The 15,685-nt window shown below is 44.7% G+C and overlaps 1 protein-coding gene across 4 annotated transcripts; it reads left to right on the forward strand.

Annotated features, from left to right (window-relative positions):
- Positions 1 to 6,840: 6,840 nt before the first annotated feature.
- Positions 6,841 to 11,062, forward strand: LOC127323539 (uncharacterized). Of its 4 annotated transcripts, XR_011755552.1 has the most exons (6): positions 6,841 to 7,654; positions 7,892 to 8,088; positions 8,230 to 8,311; positions 8,408 to 8,585; positions 9,401 to 9,478; positions 10,790 to 11,062. XR_011755552.1 is itself a non-coding variant. In XM_051351648.2 (4 exons), the coding sequence occupies exons 1-4, from the start codon at positions 7,639 to 7,641 to the stop codon at positions 8,587 to 8,589; spliced, it is 477 nt and encodes a 158-aa protein (XP_051207608.1). In that variant the 5' UTR covers positions 6,858 to 7,638; the 3' UTR covers positions 8,590 to 8,794. The 4 variants fall into 4 exon arrangements, 1 of the variants encoding a protein (XP_051207608.1); XM_051351648.2 differs by lacking the exons at positions 9,401 to 9,478; positions 10,790 to 11,062 and having other exon boundaries at positions 6,858 to 7,654; positions 8,408 to 8,794; XR_007865815.2 differs by lacking the exons at positions 9,401 to 9,478; positions 10,790 to 11,062 and having other exon boundaries at positions 6,852 to 8,064; positions 8,418 to 8,794.
- The last annotated feature ends 4,623 nt before the right edge of the window (positions 11,063 to 15,685 follow it).

Here is a 15,685-nt window from a genome sequence, read left to right on the forward strand (position 1 = left end):
TCGTCTTCTTGCATCATCACCATGTCTTGGGGGGTGTCGTCGAAGATCCTTGGTAGGTGTTGGTCGATGGTGAACATGAGGTGGTGATGGTCGACGACGATCATGAGGTGACTTGTGTCGGCGATGGTCATGTGGCGATGCATGTCGATGGTGGTCATGAGGTGGTGATGGTCGACGATGATCATGAGGTGACTTGTGTCGGCGATGGTCATGTGGTGATGCATGCCGATGGTGGTCATGAGGTGGTGATGGTCGACGATGATTATGAGGTGACTTGTGTTGATGACGATCCTCGGCATGCCTAGATGATGGTTCATGTGGCTTGGCACTTTGCTTGTGGCGCCTTCTTGAGCTCGGAGGAGAGTGTCGATGGCGATTATGGTGGTGGCTCTCTTGATGTTCCCTAGGACGAGCTCGGTGTAGATGATCATGTGCATAAGCACTCTCATGGTTGCGCCGTCTTGGAGGTCCTCTATCTTCATATGTAGTTCCATTTGCCAAGGTGGGGAACTTGTAGGCACCGGTCTTGTTCAAGGTGGAGTCGAAGCTAGATTCCACCATGGTGTCGATGTCGTGCTCGAGGTAGTGCTCGGTGCTATGCTCCATCATGGTGTCGTAGTCGTAGTCGAGGTAGTGCTCGGTGCAGTGCTCCATCATGGTGTTGTTGTCGTAGTCGAGGTAGTGCTCCACCATGTCGGCGTGGTCGTAGTCGTGGTCGAGGTAGTGCTCAACCATGTCGTCATGGTCGTAGTCGTGGTCGAGGTAGTGCTCCACCATGTCGTCCATGTTGTAGTCGAGCTCGGAGTGGTGGTCCACCATGTTGTCCATGCTTGGCGAGTCATGGTCGGTGTAGAGATGCTCGATGTCGGTCACGTCGCCAATGCATGTGGAGCCATAGTCGGTGTCGGGCTCCACATGGTCCTCCATATCCCCGGTGCTTGCGGAGCTATCACCCTCATCGGACTTTATGTCGTCCTCCGTAGGTTCATCCTCACTATCCATGTTAGTCTATGGGATTGGTGTATATATGGTGGAAGGAAAACGACCAAAAGTGTCAAAACTTGCAAACCAAAATCGAAAAGGTGTTTCAAGGCGGAGGGCAACCGATATGTATGCACACACACAAAAACAAAAACTCTATATGGTGTTAGGTATGGATGTGGAAAGCCAAATGGAAGAACCAAACGAAAAGTGTATTGTCAAAAGTGGGTAAGATCCAAAAGTCACAAGTCAAAGGCGGTGATCACAAAAGGCAATGAGGAACACACGCGTGGGACAAAATGGGGTTAGCGCGACTTGGAAAATGAGCAAGAACAAAATGGTCCTAACGAAGACTACTAGCTCGGTGTCACGCCAACGCAAGAGAGACCGTGGCTTGGTTGCAAAATTGAGAAGCAACAAGATTTGCGCAAGACGCCTCTCTTCTCTTTTCTCTCTTTTGCTTAAAAGCTTTGGACTCTTTTGTGTATAGGTGTCACTCACACACTTTTTCTTTTTCTCTTTTTGTATTTTTCTTTTTTTTTTCTCACTATGTAAGGATACTACTATCTATGTAAGTATGTCACACTTCTTTTGCTTATCTTTTCACACGAGCTTGCTTCGAAGCTTTGCTCAACACACGCACACCCTCACGGTCGGGACGCTTGCGCAATGCTTCGCAACACTAGAAAGCCACTCTCGATAGGAAAGGTACGCAAAAGAGTCTAGGGCTACAAGTTAGGAGCAAGTTATACCACTTGAGGATGGTGGCCGACGATCTTGAACTTGCTATGGTGGAGGTGTCAAATGAACCGCTTGAATCCTCGGGGTGCCGTCGTCGTTGTCGATGTTGTGGAAGCTTTGTGGTAGCTGAAATGGCACTCAAACCGAAGTCCAAACACAATGGGGTTAGTACCAAAACGAAAAACGAAGGTTGCTGTCAAAATTTCGGCCAGGCGGAACTTCCGGTCCTGAGGGGCGGAACTTCCGGTCCTTCCGGGCGGAACTTCCGGTCGCAATCAGATCTGCGGGCTGTTCGTCGATTTGGGCGGAAATCTGGGCCGAAATCCTTCGAATTCGAGGAAAATTTGGCACTAGAAGCTGTGGGAAGGTGGGGGAATTGCAGATCAACACCAAAGACAAGTTTCTATTGGAGCAAAACCACAAATAACTCAACAAATCGAGAGATCGATCCAAGGCCAATTTGGGGCTATTTTTTGGGAAAAATTTTGGAAAATTTTTTGGGCGAAATTGGTGGAATTGGGGGATGTGGGGGTCAAATCCGTGGCAACCAAAGAGCTGCTGATACCATATGATGTGGACTAAGTCCAAGGATGTGCCCGATCTTCACGGATTTGGGTGGAACTCGTGGGGGTAGGTGGATGAACGCGATGAACACGAAGAACGCGAGGGGGAATCGTGGGGATACAACACACACACGCACACAAACTGGTTTTCCCTCGTAGGCCCGATACACCTACTCGATAGAGGTTGCGAGAAAAGACCTTCCGGTAGAAGTCCCGCAAAGAGATCGACAAATCGAAGCTCGCAAGATCTAGAAGGGTGAAAAGACCGGAAGGTTGATAGAAGTGCAAGCAAAAGACCAAGTAGGTAAAGTGCAAGCAAAAGATCAAACAAACGGTAGAAGTCACCAAAGAGATCTTGACAAGTCGATAAGGAGCCCGGGTGGGTACAAGATCATAGATCTAGTTAGGGTTCCCACAAGGGTGAGCTAAGCTCAGGTTTAATTTCACATCAAGTCTAATCTCAGATCTGAGCCAACTAGGCTATTTATAGTAGGTGGGGCGTAGGGATAAGTTACAAGCTGAATCTGCCAGTTTTGGTGCTGAAACGCGTATGGGCGGAAGTTCCGGTCCTGAGGGGCGGAAGTTCTGGTCGGGCGGAAGTTCCGGTCGTCCTGGGCGGAAGTTCCGGCTGGATTCCTTTTAGACAGCATCTTCGAAGCATCTGGGCGGAAGTTCCGATCCTGGAGGCCGGAAGTTCCGGTCAGGCCGGAAGTTCCGGTCAAGTTCCGGCCTTGTTCCGGAATTCCACCATTTCCTCGCAGTAACATCCAGTATGGTTTTGACGGACTTTCGGAACTTGGGCGGAACTTGGGCGGAAGTTCCGGTGGGCGGAAGTTCCGGTCCTCCGGGGCGGAAGTTCCGGTCCTGGGCGGAAGTTCCGGCCATCAGGGGCGGAAGTTCCGGCCTGGAGCGTCCAGCTCCTCTTTCTCCTTCTCTTCCATGCTTCCGTGACATCGGCCTTGCGTCCTCGGGTCTCCATGGCATCCTCTCTTCTCTCCGTACTTGTCGTCGAGTTCCTTAGCGTGCCGTCTTGGTGATGAAGCACATGATGCGGTGAAGACCGAAGGTCGGGCTGCATCACGAAGTCGAAGATGGATCAACCCTTCAGGAAGTCTAAAGTTTCTCTGACTGCAGCTACTGAAGATTGGATGCCGACTTAGCAATACGCGTATAGGGATAATAAGAGCATGTGTTTGGTTGTCACCAAAGTCTATCAAGGAGTTGACCTTGTTCCTGTTTGGACTTGCACTTTTGCAGTCGTCATGGATCAAGTCCTCGGTTCTTGACTAGTAATTTTTAGGCCCGTCACAATAAGCTATCATCCATGGAGCTCTTCAGCAATTACCCCTCCGAATTGAGACCAGAAGATCCTATGCAGCTTTTCGCTCGACTCAACATCAGGTTCACTTCACCACCAACAGCTAAAGAATCACTTTTGAAGTCAATATCAACAAAATGAAGATCGACATCTCTAACCAACCCAAGCCTATAGGATGGATAGGACAAACTCAATTGCTTCGATTGAGCTACCCCTGTGTATTAGGTATCCTTGGGTACTTGAAATACCTCGTATGGTTTTCATGATTGCTTGTGGTGTTTTGAAATTGCTGCTTGAGTGCTTGTGATTGCTTGTTGTGTGTATGCTTGCTCTAGCCTTTCGGCCTAAAAAAAAACCCTTTTTGTGTGATAACCCTATCTAGGAAACCCTTCCTAAGATGTTTTCCTCACATCCAGTTGAAATTCTAGTAGAATTTATAACTTTTAGTTTACAAAGTTCCTGGGAAACTCTAACTCTAACTTGGGTAACAGCTAGATGCAACCCAGTTTTCCCGAAATGCCAATTTCAGTACGACACTTAGCCAAAGACACCCTGCGACGTCAATCCAGCTGAAGCCAGTACTTCGAGATCGACTGCAACTCCACGAGAAGATGAAGCCATATTAATTGGTCTAACCCTAGAGCATGATTTCAGCTAACCTTGGGGATATCTTTTAAAACTACACCTTGGCGCACCTTCTAACAAGCTAAATGAGCTGTAGCATCGAAGCCAAGATACTCTGCAAGGTCCATATGGTCCTCAACAAGTGAAGCCTTTGAACACAATTTAAGACTCAAGATTTGGTGTACCTTAATAAGCACCATCCCTAAAGGTGAAGACTGTTTTCGACGGCTGCTGATGCTGCTTTATGTGAAGACCCACCAGGAGTTTCGCTGACTTACTAACTGAACGAGTGCCTTATGGAACAGTAAACGCCGTCCGTGCCTCTTAAAGCTGAGAACTGCATTTCGCCCCTCAAGATTCTTCAACTCAAGACGGGAGATCGATGACTTCTTCAAAATCGCCGACACGACCCCAGGGCAGAAGCCCTAACTTTTCTTGAACCCCCGTTGAACAATTTTAAGGGTGGAAGACTTCGTCTTTCACTAAAATTGAAGCTAACCCTAAAGTTTTTGATCTTTCTGAAACACCGTTTGGATGCTTTAACCCTCCAAAAGTCATGGACCCCTTGAAGACTGTTAGGAAGCTACTGATCTAAAACCGACATAGGGAAGTCAACCTCTTCACGAAGTTTGTCCTCGGCGGAAATCTACCATCTCTCTCAGAAGCTGAAGTTGTGACGATCTTCCGACAACAGCACGTCCACCGGAGGATGGAGTCTAACTTAAGTAAACTTTCAAAACCTCCCTTGTCCTACGCTTAGTAATCTCGGGACGAGATTATTTTAAGGGTGGAAGGTCTGTAACACCCCAAATTTTGCAACCTTGTTTATTTGACCAAAGTGCGAAAATCAGGGGGAACAAAAACTTTTTAAGTTTTGCTTGTGCTGCATGTGTTTGGTTGACATGTGTCTGACTTTGTTTGATGGGTGATGTTTGTTGAATAATGTTAAGTAAAGTACCTCAACCCACATCTTCTTATCTCGAGAAAACACTCATGATATGGCCACTCTTGTATCACTTTAATCTACTTTCTTCAAAAGTATTTGAACCTTTCGACACAACATAAAACCTCTTTTGTTTTGTCTTTTGACTCAAAGTCTTCATTCAAAAGGTCTTGGAAAAATTATTATTATTTTTATTTAATTGGCTATGGTCACTTAGATCATAGTATCACAATAGGGGTTTCTAAAATTATTGTTGACACAAAGTATTTGCCAAATGGCATACCCCTACTTTGTGTGACTTAAAATTTTATAAAAACTTTTATATGCAGTTTTGATTTCCAAAAGTAAAATGGAGTGATCCATATTTTATTCTAATTCGACTATGGATCATCCCACTCTTCTAAAAATCCTCTCGCATCTCAAAGGTTTCAATTAAACTTTTTATCTATTTTAAATCAAATAAGGGCCATAGACATAAAAAATAATTAAAGAACTATTTGATCCGTGGTCAAATAACCATGGCATTTTCCTTGCCACTAATACATCTCTTTGATCTATTTTTTAACATCATCACTCCATCTATGCATAATCATGTTAGATGATCATTTGTCCAATAGATGGATAATCTCCATTTGCATCTCTATCTCCCCAAAATCTTTGAACTCTACTCTTAAATCATTCTTGGCCCCAACTCCCATTTTTTAAATATGAAGGTTCCCTCCAATTTCCTAAAATCCTAAACCCGCATTTCTTCTCATTTTGACTTCCAAAATACCCTTCCTCTAATTAAAATAGGAAATATCGATGATAGTTTTTATCACATGTTTTCCTTTCGAAAATAATTTGTAGAAAATTATTTTCTTGATCTTATTTCCTATTTTTCTAAAACGCATGTAAATGGTGCATATGCCATTCCTTTCACTCTTTATATTCAAATCGTTAACCTACTATGCATTCTCATGCAAGTAGAGTATTTTTTTAGCCCGAAATATTATCTTGGTCTTTTAAAAATTTCAAAATTATTGTCGCTTGAAATTTATTCAAATTTGGCCTTGTGCTTGGTAAGTGATCTAAACAGACATAATTTTATTTCAAAATTCGATTAAGAACTTCTGGACCAAAATATACCTTTTTAATCCATCCAACATCATCACAATGTCTAACAAACCTTGCTCTGACTAGGTGATCATTTGATGGACCAAATGACTAATCTACTCGTCCTTCCTTGCACCCCAAAATTACCAAAATGAGTTCACAAACCATGCTCTGGCCGGACCATCATTAGCTTTACCCTGTCGTCATCTGCTCCATCTACTTGGTAATCTACATTTTGGTGCAAACCTCTCTTTCTCTCTTCACCCCGCTGATGCCCTGCCATTCTGGCACATTCCATCTCACATGCCTGCAGACACGCCCCTGCACTGCCTCCATCGCTCGCTTGCTGGCTGGCCACCACTCTCTCTCTTTTCTTCTCCCCGGCGGACACCAACCAAGGGACAACAGAGAAATGACCCTTCCTGAACCTTAGGCTGCGCCACGCCTATCTCCTGTCACTCCTCTCTGCACTCAGCATGCTCCCGAGATCAGCCCTTCCCCGCAACTCTCTCTCCGCTGCTCGATCACCTCGTGGTCACCCTCGTCAAGGCACGCCGTTCCGTTCCCAGTCCCTCAGGCCACCAATGTCCATTCCCATCTCTAGAGCAGTGAATCATCATGTCATGAAGACGGGGAAACAACTGGGATCAGCCCTCGTGCCCTCACCGTCTCGTCCAGCCAATCGAACACCTTTGAACACGTTCAAGCCTGACTTCGTCCCGACCAACTCAGCTCGAGCTTCTCCCCACTTTGGATCGTGATGGAGCCACCTCTGGACACCTTGGCACTTTCCCCTCGTCCCATCCACCACCACGCTCGCCCAATCCCTTCCCAGTCGCTCCGCTCGCTCGCGCTGGACACCGTCCACGGTGCACCCTGCTCGGCTCCTTATTGAGGCCATCACCCGCTTCCCCACTCCACTAGCCTCCATCCACACACCCTTACCACTCTCCTCTCTCGCACCGTGGCATTCCAGGGCGTAGCCCCGCCTCTCCTCCCTCTCAGCCGTGGGCGAATGTTGAGCCAGACCTTGCCTCGCATGGCCGCTCGTCTGCATTGACACTGCTGGCTCTCTCCAAACCTTCTCCATTTCCTCTCGAGGTTGCTCTCTCCCCTCCATCTAAACTCGTTCTTTTCTGTTTCCAGAATCTCGCAGAGGCGTTGTCGCCGTTGATCTCGGTCCACGGCACGGCTGTTGCTGTCAACGACCACCGGACCGCGTCCTCGTCTGTAGGTCCTCCGGAGGGCCTGCAGCATGGAGATCGGCCGCCCCCGTCCGTCGCTCCTTCTCTGCGTCGTCTCCCTCGTCCCTGAGCTGCCCGTCTTCGTTTGGTGAAGGCCGCCGCCAACGTCGCCATGAACTCGGGCGTTGCATGCAGCTTCTGACGGGTCCACTGCACTTCCCCGAGCTCACTCCTTCTCCTCTCACCTCTCTTCATCTCTCAGAGCAGCGGAAGGAGGAGCCCTGCTCCCTTCTTTCCTCGCTGGCGGAGAAGACCGAGCGGTGTCGTGCATGTCGCCGCGCACGTCGTGGCCGCGGCTGCCACCACTCCTCCACCCCTTTATTTTTGTTCCCTTCGACGCTGATATCTCCCTCTAGTTGAACCGCCCCTTTTTCGTTTCCAGGAACCCGCGCCAGGATGTCGCCTTCGTTGGAGCTCCGTCCGCCTCAACGTCGCGCTCGTCTCCGCCTAGGTCGACGTTCGGGAGCGAGCTCGCGCGACCGAGACGGCTTGAGCGTGCCGCTTCGTCCTGCGTTCGTCCTGGCGTCGTCGCCCTCGTCTCTGGGCATCACCGCGGTGAGCCTCTGCCCCGTCTCCGATGTACGTCTAGCTCCGGCCACTTCTGCCCACGGTCACCGTCAGGTGACGAGCATGATAGTGCTCACCTCCAATGTTCCCTGCCCTTCTTTATCGCTCCACCGCTCCCCTACTCTAACGCACCCATGCATGCTCGCTTTCCAGAGCCACCCGGAGTCGCCACCGCCAACAAGCATCCGGGAGCATCGTCGGAGAAGCTCCCGCGTGTCCGTGTCGTCGCCTCGAGGTTGTGCTCGCCTCTCCCGTGTTTCTCTCCCTCGCTGCATGCTCCATATTACTCTCTCTCAAGCGGACTTAACCGGCCCCCTTTCTCCTTACCTAGGTCGCATCAGATCGATGGTCGCCGTTGTCCAAGTTCTGTCGTCCGTGTCGGTCTGTCCCGGCACCGCGCATGCTCCCGTCCGCGTCGACGTCTCCAGCACGACCAAGATGCTTCGCTTGGCCACCATAGTCCGCCTCGCCATCATCTGGCAGTCCTCGTCGAGCTCCGGCAGTACCTGGTGAGCTCCCGACTCACCATGGTCGCTTTCAGCTAGCAGGCAGAATCACAAGTCGATGCATGCGCGTAGACTGTTTGCACGACTATTAAAGCGGCCAACTTTTCTTTTTAGTAGTGGTCTTCTGGTAGCCGTTAGATCAAGATCCAAGTGCAGCTTACTATTTAGCATTTGTTGTGACGCTAACAAGTAGGGCTGGATTCAGAGTTTAATAGTTTCTCCACTTCCCACGGGATAGCAGATAAGCCGGCCAAGTCTCAGTCCGTTTAGATTTTCTTCTCAGGAAATTCTTTTAATACTTTGGAACAATCAAAGAACTTGTATAGTCAATATCTTGCTAAATATTAATGCGAATCTGGAGCTTCCAAGTGCACCAAATCGCAAATTAAAACACATTTCAAGTGCCACTAGTCCTTTATCCTTTACCCACGTGATGTTTTCTGGATTAAATGATAATTTATGTATGATCCATGTGTAATTTAATTTCAAAGTTTGTTATAAAAAATTTAGAAACATTTTTCTGTAAAAAAGGTTTTATTATCTTTGCATTAAAAGTACCTTGATGTGGAATCTCTGTTTGCTTGTTGTTTGATCATGTAAGTTGATCTGCAAGTTAATTTAGGATTCATGCTTAGTTGTTGTTCAAAAAACTATAACTTTTGTTTTAAAATTTTAAATGTTGTGAAACTACTTGCAATGATATTGTTGAACCAAAACCAACTCTTTGGAACTAGTCCCATGTTTTATTTCTTGGAGTGATGTGGTGATATTGGTTTGTGATTGTTTATGTGTGCATTTTTTTAATTTCGCGGCGATAGATTCGAATGTTGACGGACTCAAAGGAGGAGAAGAATTTGAGGAATTCGAAGAAGACCAGGGACACATAGCCAACCAAGGCAAGCCACCTCTTGATGCATATCTCATCCTAATTATCTTACTCTTGCATTATTAGCAGCTTTATAAATTGCATGATTTTATTTATTTATGTGGGTGGTTATTGCCACACGGAGTTTTATTATTCCACCCTTACGGGTGCATCCCTCGTTGATACCCAATAAACAAATATATGTTAGTGATATGGTGCTTAACACCTTATCATCCTTGTCGCCTCTTTTCAAAGAAAAGTCGGACTATAGGTCGGGAGCCTCTTTAAAAAGGTTTGTGAAATTTTTTTCAAGAAAGAAGTGTTTCGAAAACCTTGGAATGAGGTAGCCCTGCCCAAGTGTGAGTTTATGAAAAGAAAAAGGTTTTTGGGAAGAAAAATTGCTGGAGGCAAGTGGATAAAATTGTTTTCGAAAAACTTTGGTGACTGAGTACCTAACCGGACCTAGCCAGTACAACCACATTACCCTTTAGTGGGACGGGGCGCAGCGTAGTAGTTTGTCTCGCCTTAGTTTGGGTCCTGCAAGTGTAGTGGCAGTCCGACCATGGACGCTTCGACCGGGGTTCTTCCCATGAGAAGGGACGCAACCCATTTGCCTTTTTAGGTACGCGGGGTACAACTTATGAGCTCCCATTGAAAGATGCCGAAGTGGTTGGATGGCATTCCGGAGGGTCGGGTGTCGGGGAATTTGCAACTCCTGGGTAAACGGCATCCCGGACTCTGGTGTTGGGAGGTACAACTCATTCGGCATGTCTTAGGCTAAGGCGAGCAAGCGAAAAACTGCGATCGGTTATCCGAGCCTCGCGTTTTGACGCTTGGTGAACCAGGGATGATCCCGGCGGATTTATCGGATCTTGTGGGGAAAGTGTACAACCTCTGCAGAGTGTAAATCTATTCGAATAGCCGTGTCCGCGGTTATGGACGTGGGAATGGAAGCTTCTTGGCATTAAAGAAAGTTTTGGTTTATAAAAATGTTTTCCAAAGGGTTTGGAAAAGGATACCAGTGGGACTGGTGGAAATGTACCTGGGAGGTACGGTGGAAAGTTGGAAAAGTTGTTTTGGTCATACTGAGATGGCCGGAAAGGAAAATGGGTCACCCGTACCTATTAGTCTTCAAAAGAAACTTGCTTTCAAAAAGGTTTTCAACAAAGATATAGAGATGTCATACTCTCGAGAGGAACCACCTCTCACTCCTTGTAATCCTAGAATAGTGCATGTTCCTTGCTACTGCCAAATTGCATATCCTTTACTTCTCTCTAAGGTGGTTTGCGAGTACAATTCATAATGTACTCATGGCTTTGTCCCTGGCTATTTACTTGGCCAGACTTGGTGGAATCCGACAGATGAAGAAGGAGTCGACGACGTCTATGCGAGGTAGGCACGTCTTCCCAGTCAGTTGCCTGTAGGGTTATGGCATGACTTGGGCTATGCGAACGCTTCCGTCTGAAGTATTTCCGCTGTGTGATTGTTGATCTCCTGCCATTGCGGATCTTATGTAAGTATTGGTCATGTGACCTGCTGTAATCTTTTTATTCGGTACTGTAAGGGATGATGTATTTGATACCAGTTCAGTTATGCTCTCACGACACACTGATCATGGGATCGTGAATATGTATGCATAACGGGTGTTTCGGATAGCTAGTCCGGGGCCCCACACTTTGCTACTCTAGTAACACTCTAAACTTAGACCAAAGTTAACTATAAAAGTAACTTCTTTAATAAACCAAGTAAAAACTTGTAAGGTAAAAACTTGGGATGTAGAATTTTCGTGGGAACATTTTGATATAGTATGCGTTTTTTTTCGAGTTCGTATGCGACCAGAAAACCAGTTTAATGATTTTGCAACGCAATTTTGCAAAAAACGTCAAAATTCATGTTTGTTAAATTTCAGTGGTGCTAGATGACATAATACATGGGAATCTCGAAGGATTTTATTTTTTGAAATTGCTATCTATTTCTTTTATTTTTTACAGAGGTACAAAAGGCGATCCACAGGGGGGTGGAGTTGCGTGGGGAGCAAAAAAAACTTCTGTGGCGCACGGAACTCATGTGCGCCACAGAAATGTGTTGTTTCTGTGGCGCACCATCCCACGTGCACCACAGAAAGTCTTAATTCAGTGGCGGACCAGTGCGCCACTGAATGTCTTATTTCTGTGGCGCATGTGGGATGGTGCGCCACAGAAGTAGTGAAACCAATGATTGGGGTTGGCCCAACCAAGTTTCTGTGACGCATGGATTCTTGGTGCGCCACAAAATTAAGCTATTTCTGTGGCGCACCGTGCCTGGTGTGCCACAAAACAACTTTATGTGGCGCATTTTTTGTGGTGCGCCACAGAACTAAGTCCCACCTATAAGCGTTTTCCTACTAGTGTACGGACAAGACAGGGACCCGACATTGCTACCCACGTCCCTCTGGCCCCTTCAAAGAAATCATACTATAATATCGAATCATAGGAATTAGTCTGACACGATTTCTGATTGTTTAATTCATAGGATTGCAATTTTTTAAAAATTCATTCACACTACAATTTTATATAAAAACAAAAAATCCTTTATTGTGTAACCGTATGTTACAATTTATTTTGGTTTTCACACGTAATCAAACGTTATTGGATTCAAATACCGTTATTTCTCAATCCTATATATTTGGATATGATCATCACTCTCTAATCATACACTTTTCATATTCCCGCACTTGAAAATCTTGCGAATAATCAAAGCAGCCAAAATTTATGGTGTGTATTGTATATGTTTATGGCATGCTTACTTTCATCGAATATTGTTTGGTTGCATCGCGGGAAAACCATGTGAATTTAGATTAATTGTTGCATGTTTGTTTATGGTCTGACCAACTGCTTTTGCAACGAAATACCCCCCCCCCCATGTACGCATTGTTTGGGTCACATGCATGATGTGTACAAAATGTTAAAATAGAAATAATGTAGGAATTGAATATGATTGCCTGTTGAATTAATCCTATATGAAAGAAATCACACAAATTTGAATTGCATGTTCTTTGGTTGTAGTGCTACACAAAAAAACATGTGAATTAGTATGAATTATCATGTATTCAAGAATCAAAGGAGCCACTGAGATTTGAATCCCACAAAATTTCTATGAATTTTCTTCGAACCAAACAAGCCCAACAAAATTCCTAAGGAATATAATACAACGAATCAAACGGCTTCCGTTGTTGGAATATTTCCTTAGGACATCAATCCTATAGAAACTCTATGATCCAGCTTCAGCGACAATCTGGTCGGTGTAGTGTCAACACCCGGATTTTTAAGTCCAGATGCCTGTTATGCCATACATCGCAATCCCAGCAATAGTGTTGTTGCGAGACATAACAGTTGATACTATAAGTCATCATTCATTACATACCATAGTCGTCTTACAAATAGAGATCACATGATCCAATATTACACAAATACTTGATCTAATGATCAACGAACATATTACATGGCGGAAGCGTAACGGAAGTGGACTATCTAATCCACAGGCCAACGTCTGACGTCAGAATATTCCCTACTTGTCGTAGGCGTCCTGCTGATCGTCACCTTGGTAGTTCTGCTCCTCTTCATAGTTTGGCCATTTGAATAGCCAGGGACACAGCCGTGAGTACTTTAAAGTACTCGCAAACTAATACTAGTGTAAGTACTATCAATTCTAGTAAGGGGGTACTAAGCTCTAGTTTATTTTGCATAAAGCCAATTTTAGTTCACAAGTATTTGATAAAAGAATCTTTCATGTGCTAACTAACTCAAGTGGGAAGATTAGTGTCATTCCCACAACTCAGTTGTGATTCAAGTCGAGTCACCATTCACTTCATCAACATTTTCAAGAAATATCTGACACCGGTAACAGTATGGCCTTTCCAACCGTCCGTAACCGTGGACACGGCTATTCGAATAGGTTTACACTCTGCAGAGGTTGCACACTTGTGCCACAACATTTGATTACATCCGTCAGGGATAGCCCTGAATCATCGTAACTCAGTACGCGGATCATCAACCATAACCTTTCACTTACATACCCTAATATAGGTACCTCTCCCCATGAGCTTGGCCTCCCAGTGAAGACCAACTATCAACCTGGGAACTGCACAGGGCTTGGCCGTACATTCACCTCATTTCACATCATTTCTCATACAACGGAGGCAGCCTCGGCATAACCCCTATGATGCTTGTTCAGAGGGAACCCATACTAAGATGTATAAATTTCCAGTTAAGCCCTACCCATAATCAGGTATTGTGGGGGTACTCAAAAATTGGAAAGGTATCGCATCCAAACCAATATCAGTTTTAATCAAAAGTCACCATATCATTCAAGTCATATTCACCTTCAAAGCTCTTTCAATAGAATGACTCATCATTCCAAAGTTTTCAAATTCATTTCAAATCGCAAGTTCCCATCTAGAGTAGTCAATTTTAGTTATTAGCACTAGCACTAATCATGAGGGGTGTTATCTTGCTTGGCCATCTTTGAGGCTAACTTTGCTACTCTAGTAACACTCTAAACTTAGACTAAAGTTAACTATAAAAGTAACTTCTTTAATAAACCAAGTAAAAACTTGTAAGGTAAAAACTTGGGATGTAGAATTTTCGTGGGAACATTTTGATATATTATACGTTTTTTTTCGAGTTCGTATGCGACCAGAAAACCAGTTTAATGATTTTGCAACGCAATTTTGCAAAAAAAGTCGAAATTCATGTTTGTTAAATTTTAGTGGTGCTAGATGACATAATACATGGGAATCTCGAAGGATTTTATTTTTTGAAATTTCTATCTATTTCTTTTATTTTTTACAGAGGTACAAAAGGCGATCCACGGGGGGGTGGAGTTGCGTGGGGAGCAAAAAAAACTTCTGTGGCGCACAGAACTCATGTGCGCCACAGAAATGTGTTGTTTCTGTGGCGCACCATCCCACGTGCGCCACATAAAGTCTTAATTCAGTGGCGCACCAGGATCAGTGCGCCACTGAATGTCTTATTTCTGTGGCGCACGTGGGATGGTGCGCCACAGAAGTAGTGAAACCAATGATTGGGGTTGGCCCCACCACGTTTCTGTGACGCATGGATTCTTGGTGCGCCACAAAATTAAGCTATTTCTGTGGTGCACCGTGCCAGGTGCGCCACAAAACAACTTTCTGTGGCGCATTTTTGGTGGTGCGCCACAGAACTAAGTCCCACCTATAAGCGTTTTCCTACTAGTGTACGGACAAGACAGGGACCCGACATTGCTACCCACGTCCCTCTACGCCCCTTCAAAGAAATCATACTAGAATATCGAATCGTTGGAATTAGTCTGACACGATTTCTGATTGTTTAATTCATAGGATTGCAATTTTCAGAATTCATTCACACTACATTTTTATATAAAAACAAAAAATCCTTCATTGTGTAACCGTATGTTCCAATTTCTTTTGGTTTTCACACATAATCAAACGTTATTGGATCCAAATACCGTTGTTTCTCAATCCTATATATTTGGATATGATCATCACTCTCTAATCATACACTTTTCATATTCCCGCACTTGAAAATCTTGCGAATAATCAAAGCAGCTAAAATTTATGGTGTGTATTGTATATGTTTATGGCATGCTTACTTTCATTGAATATTGTTTGGTTGCATCGCGGGAAAACCATGTGAATTTATATTAATTGTTGCATGTTTGTTTATGGTCTGACCAACTGCTTTTGCAACGAAATACCCCCCCCCCCCCTGTACGCATTGTTTGGGTCACATGCATGATGTGTACAAAATGTTAAAATAGAAATAATGTAGGAATTGAATATGATTGCATGTTGAATTAATCCTATATGAAAGAAATCACACAAATTTGAATTGCATGTTCTTTGGTTGTAGTGCTACACAAAAAAAACACGTGAATTAGTATGAATTATCATGTATTCAAGAATCAAAGGAGCCACTGAGATTTGAATCCCACAAAATTTCTATGAATTTTCTTCGAACCAAATAAGCCCAACAAAATTCCTAAGGAATATAATACAACGAATCAAACGGCTTCCGTTGTTGGAATACTAGATGATACCCCGTGCGTTGCGGCGGGATTTTTTTAGTTATACACATACAGTACAAGAATTCATATAGGTTCGTAAAAACTTTGATCAAAGGCAAGACATTCAATTTTGAAAGTTGATAACCGCTTATATATGATGAGTCCTCGATGAGTGCATTGATAGCTATTCAACTTT

This window comes from Lolium perenne, chromosome 3 (genome assembly GCF_019359855.2).
Source record: "Lolium perenne isolate Kyuss_39 chromosome 3, Kyuss_2.0, whole genome shotgun sequence".
NCBI classification, from domain to species: domain Eukaryota; kingdom Viridiplantae; phylum Streptophyta; class Magnoliopsida; order Poales; family Poaceae; genus Lolium; species Lolium perenne.

Excerpts from the sequence above, each read along its gene's own strand:
- LOC127323539 (XM_051351648.2), top strand. Across the intron at positions 8,089-8,229 it reads GCCTCTGCCCCGTCTCCGAT|AGCCACCCGGAGTCGCCACC; the intron begins GTACGTCTAGCT and ends CTCGCTTTCCAG. Across the intron at positions 8,312-8,407 it reads GTCCGTGTCGTCGCCTCGAG|GTCGCATCAGATCGATGGTC; the intron begins GTTGTGCTCGCC and ends CTCCTTACCTAG.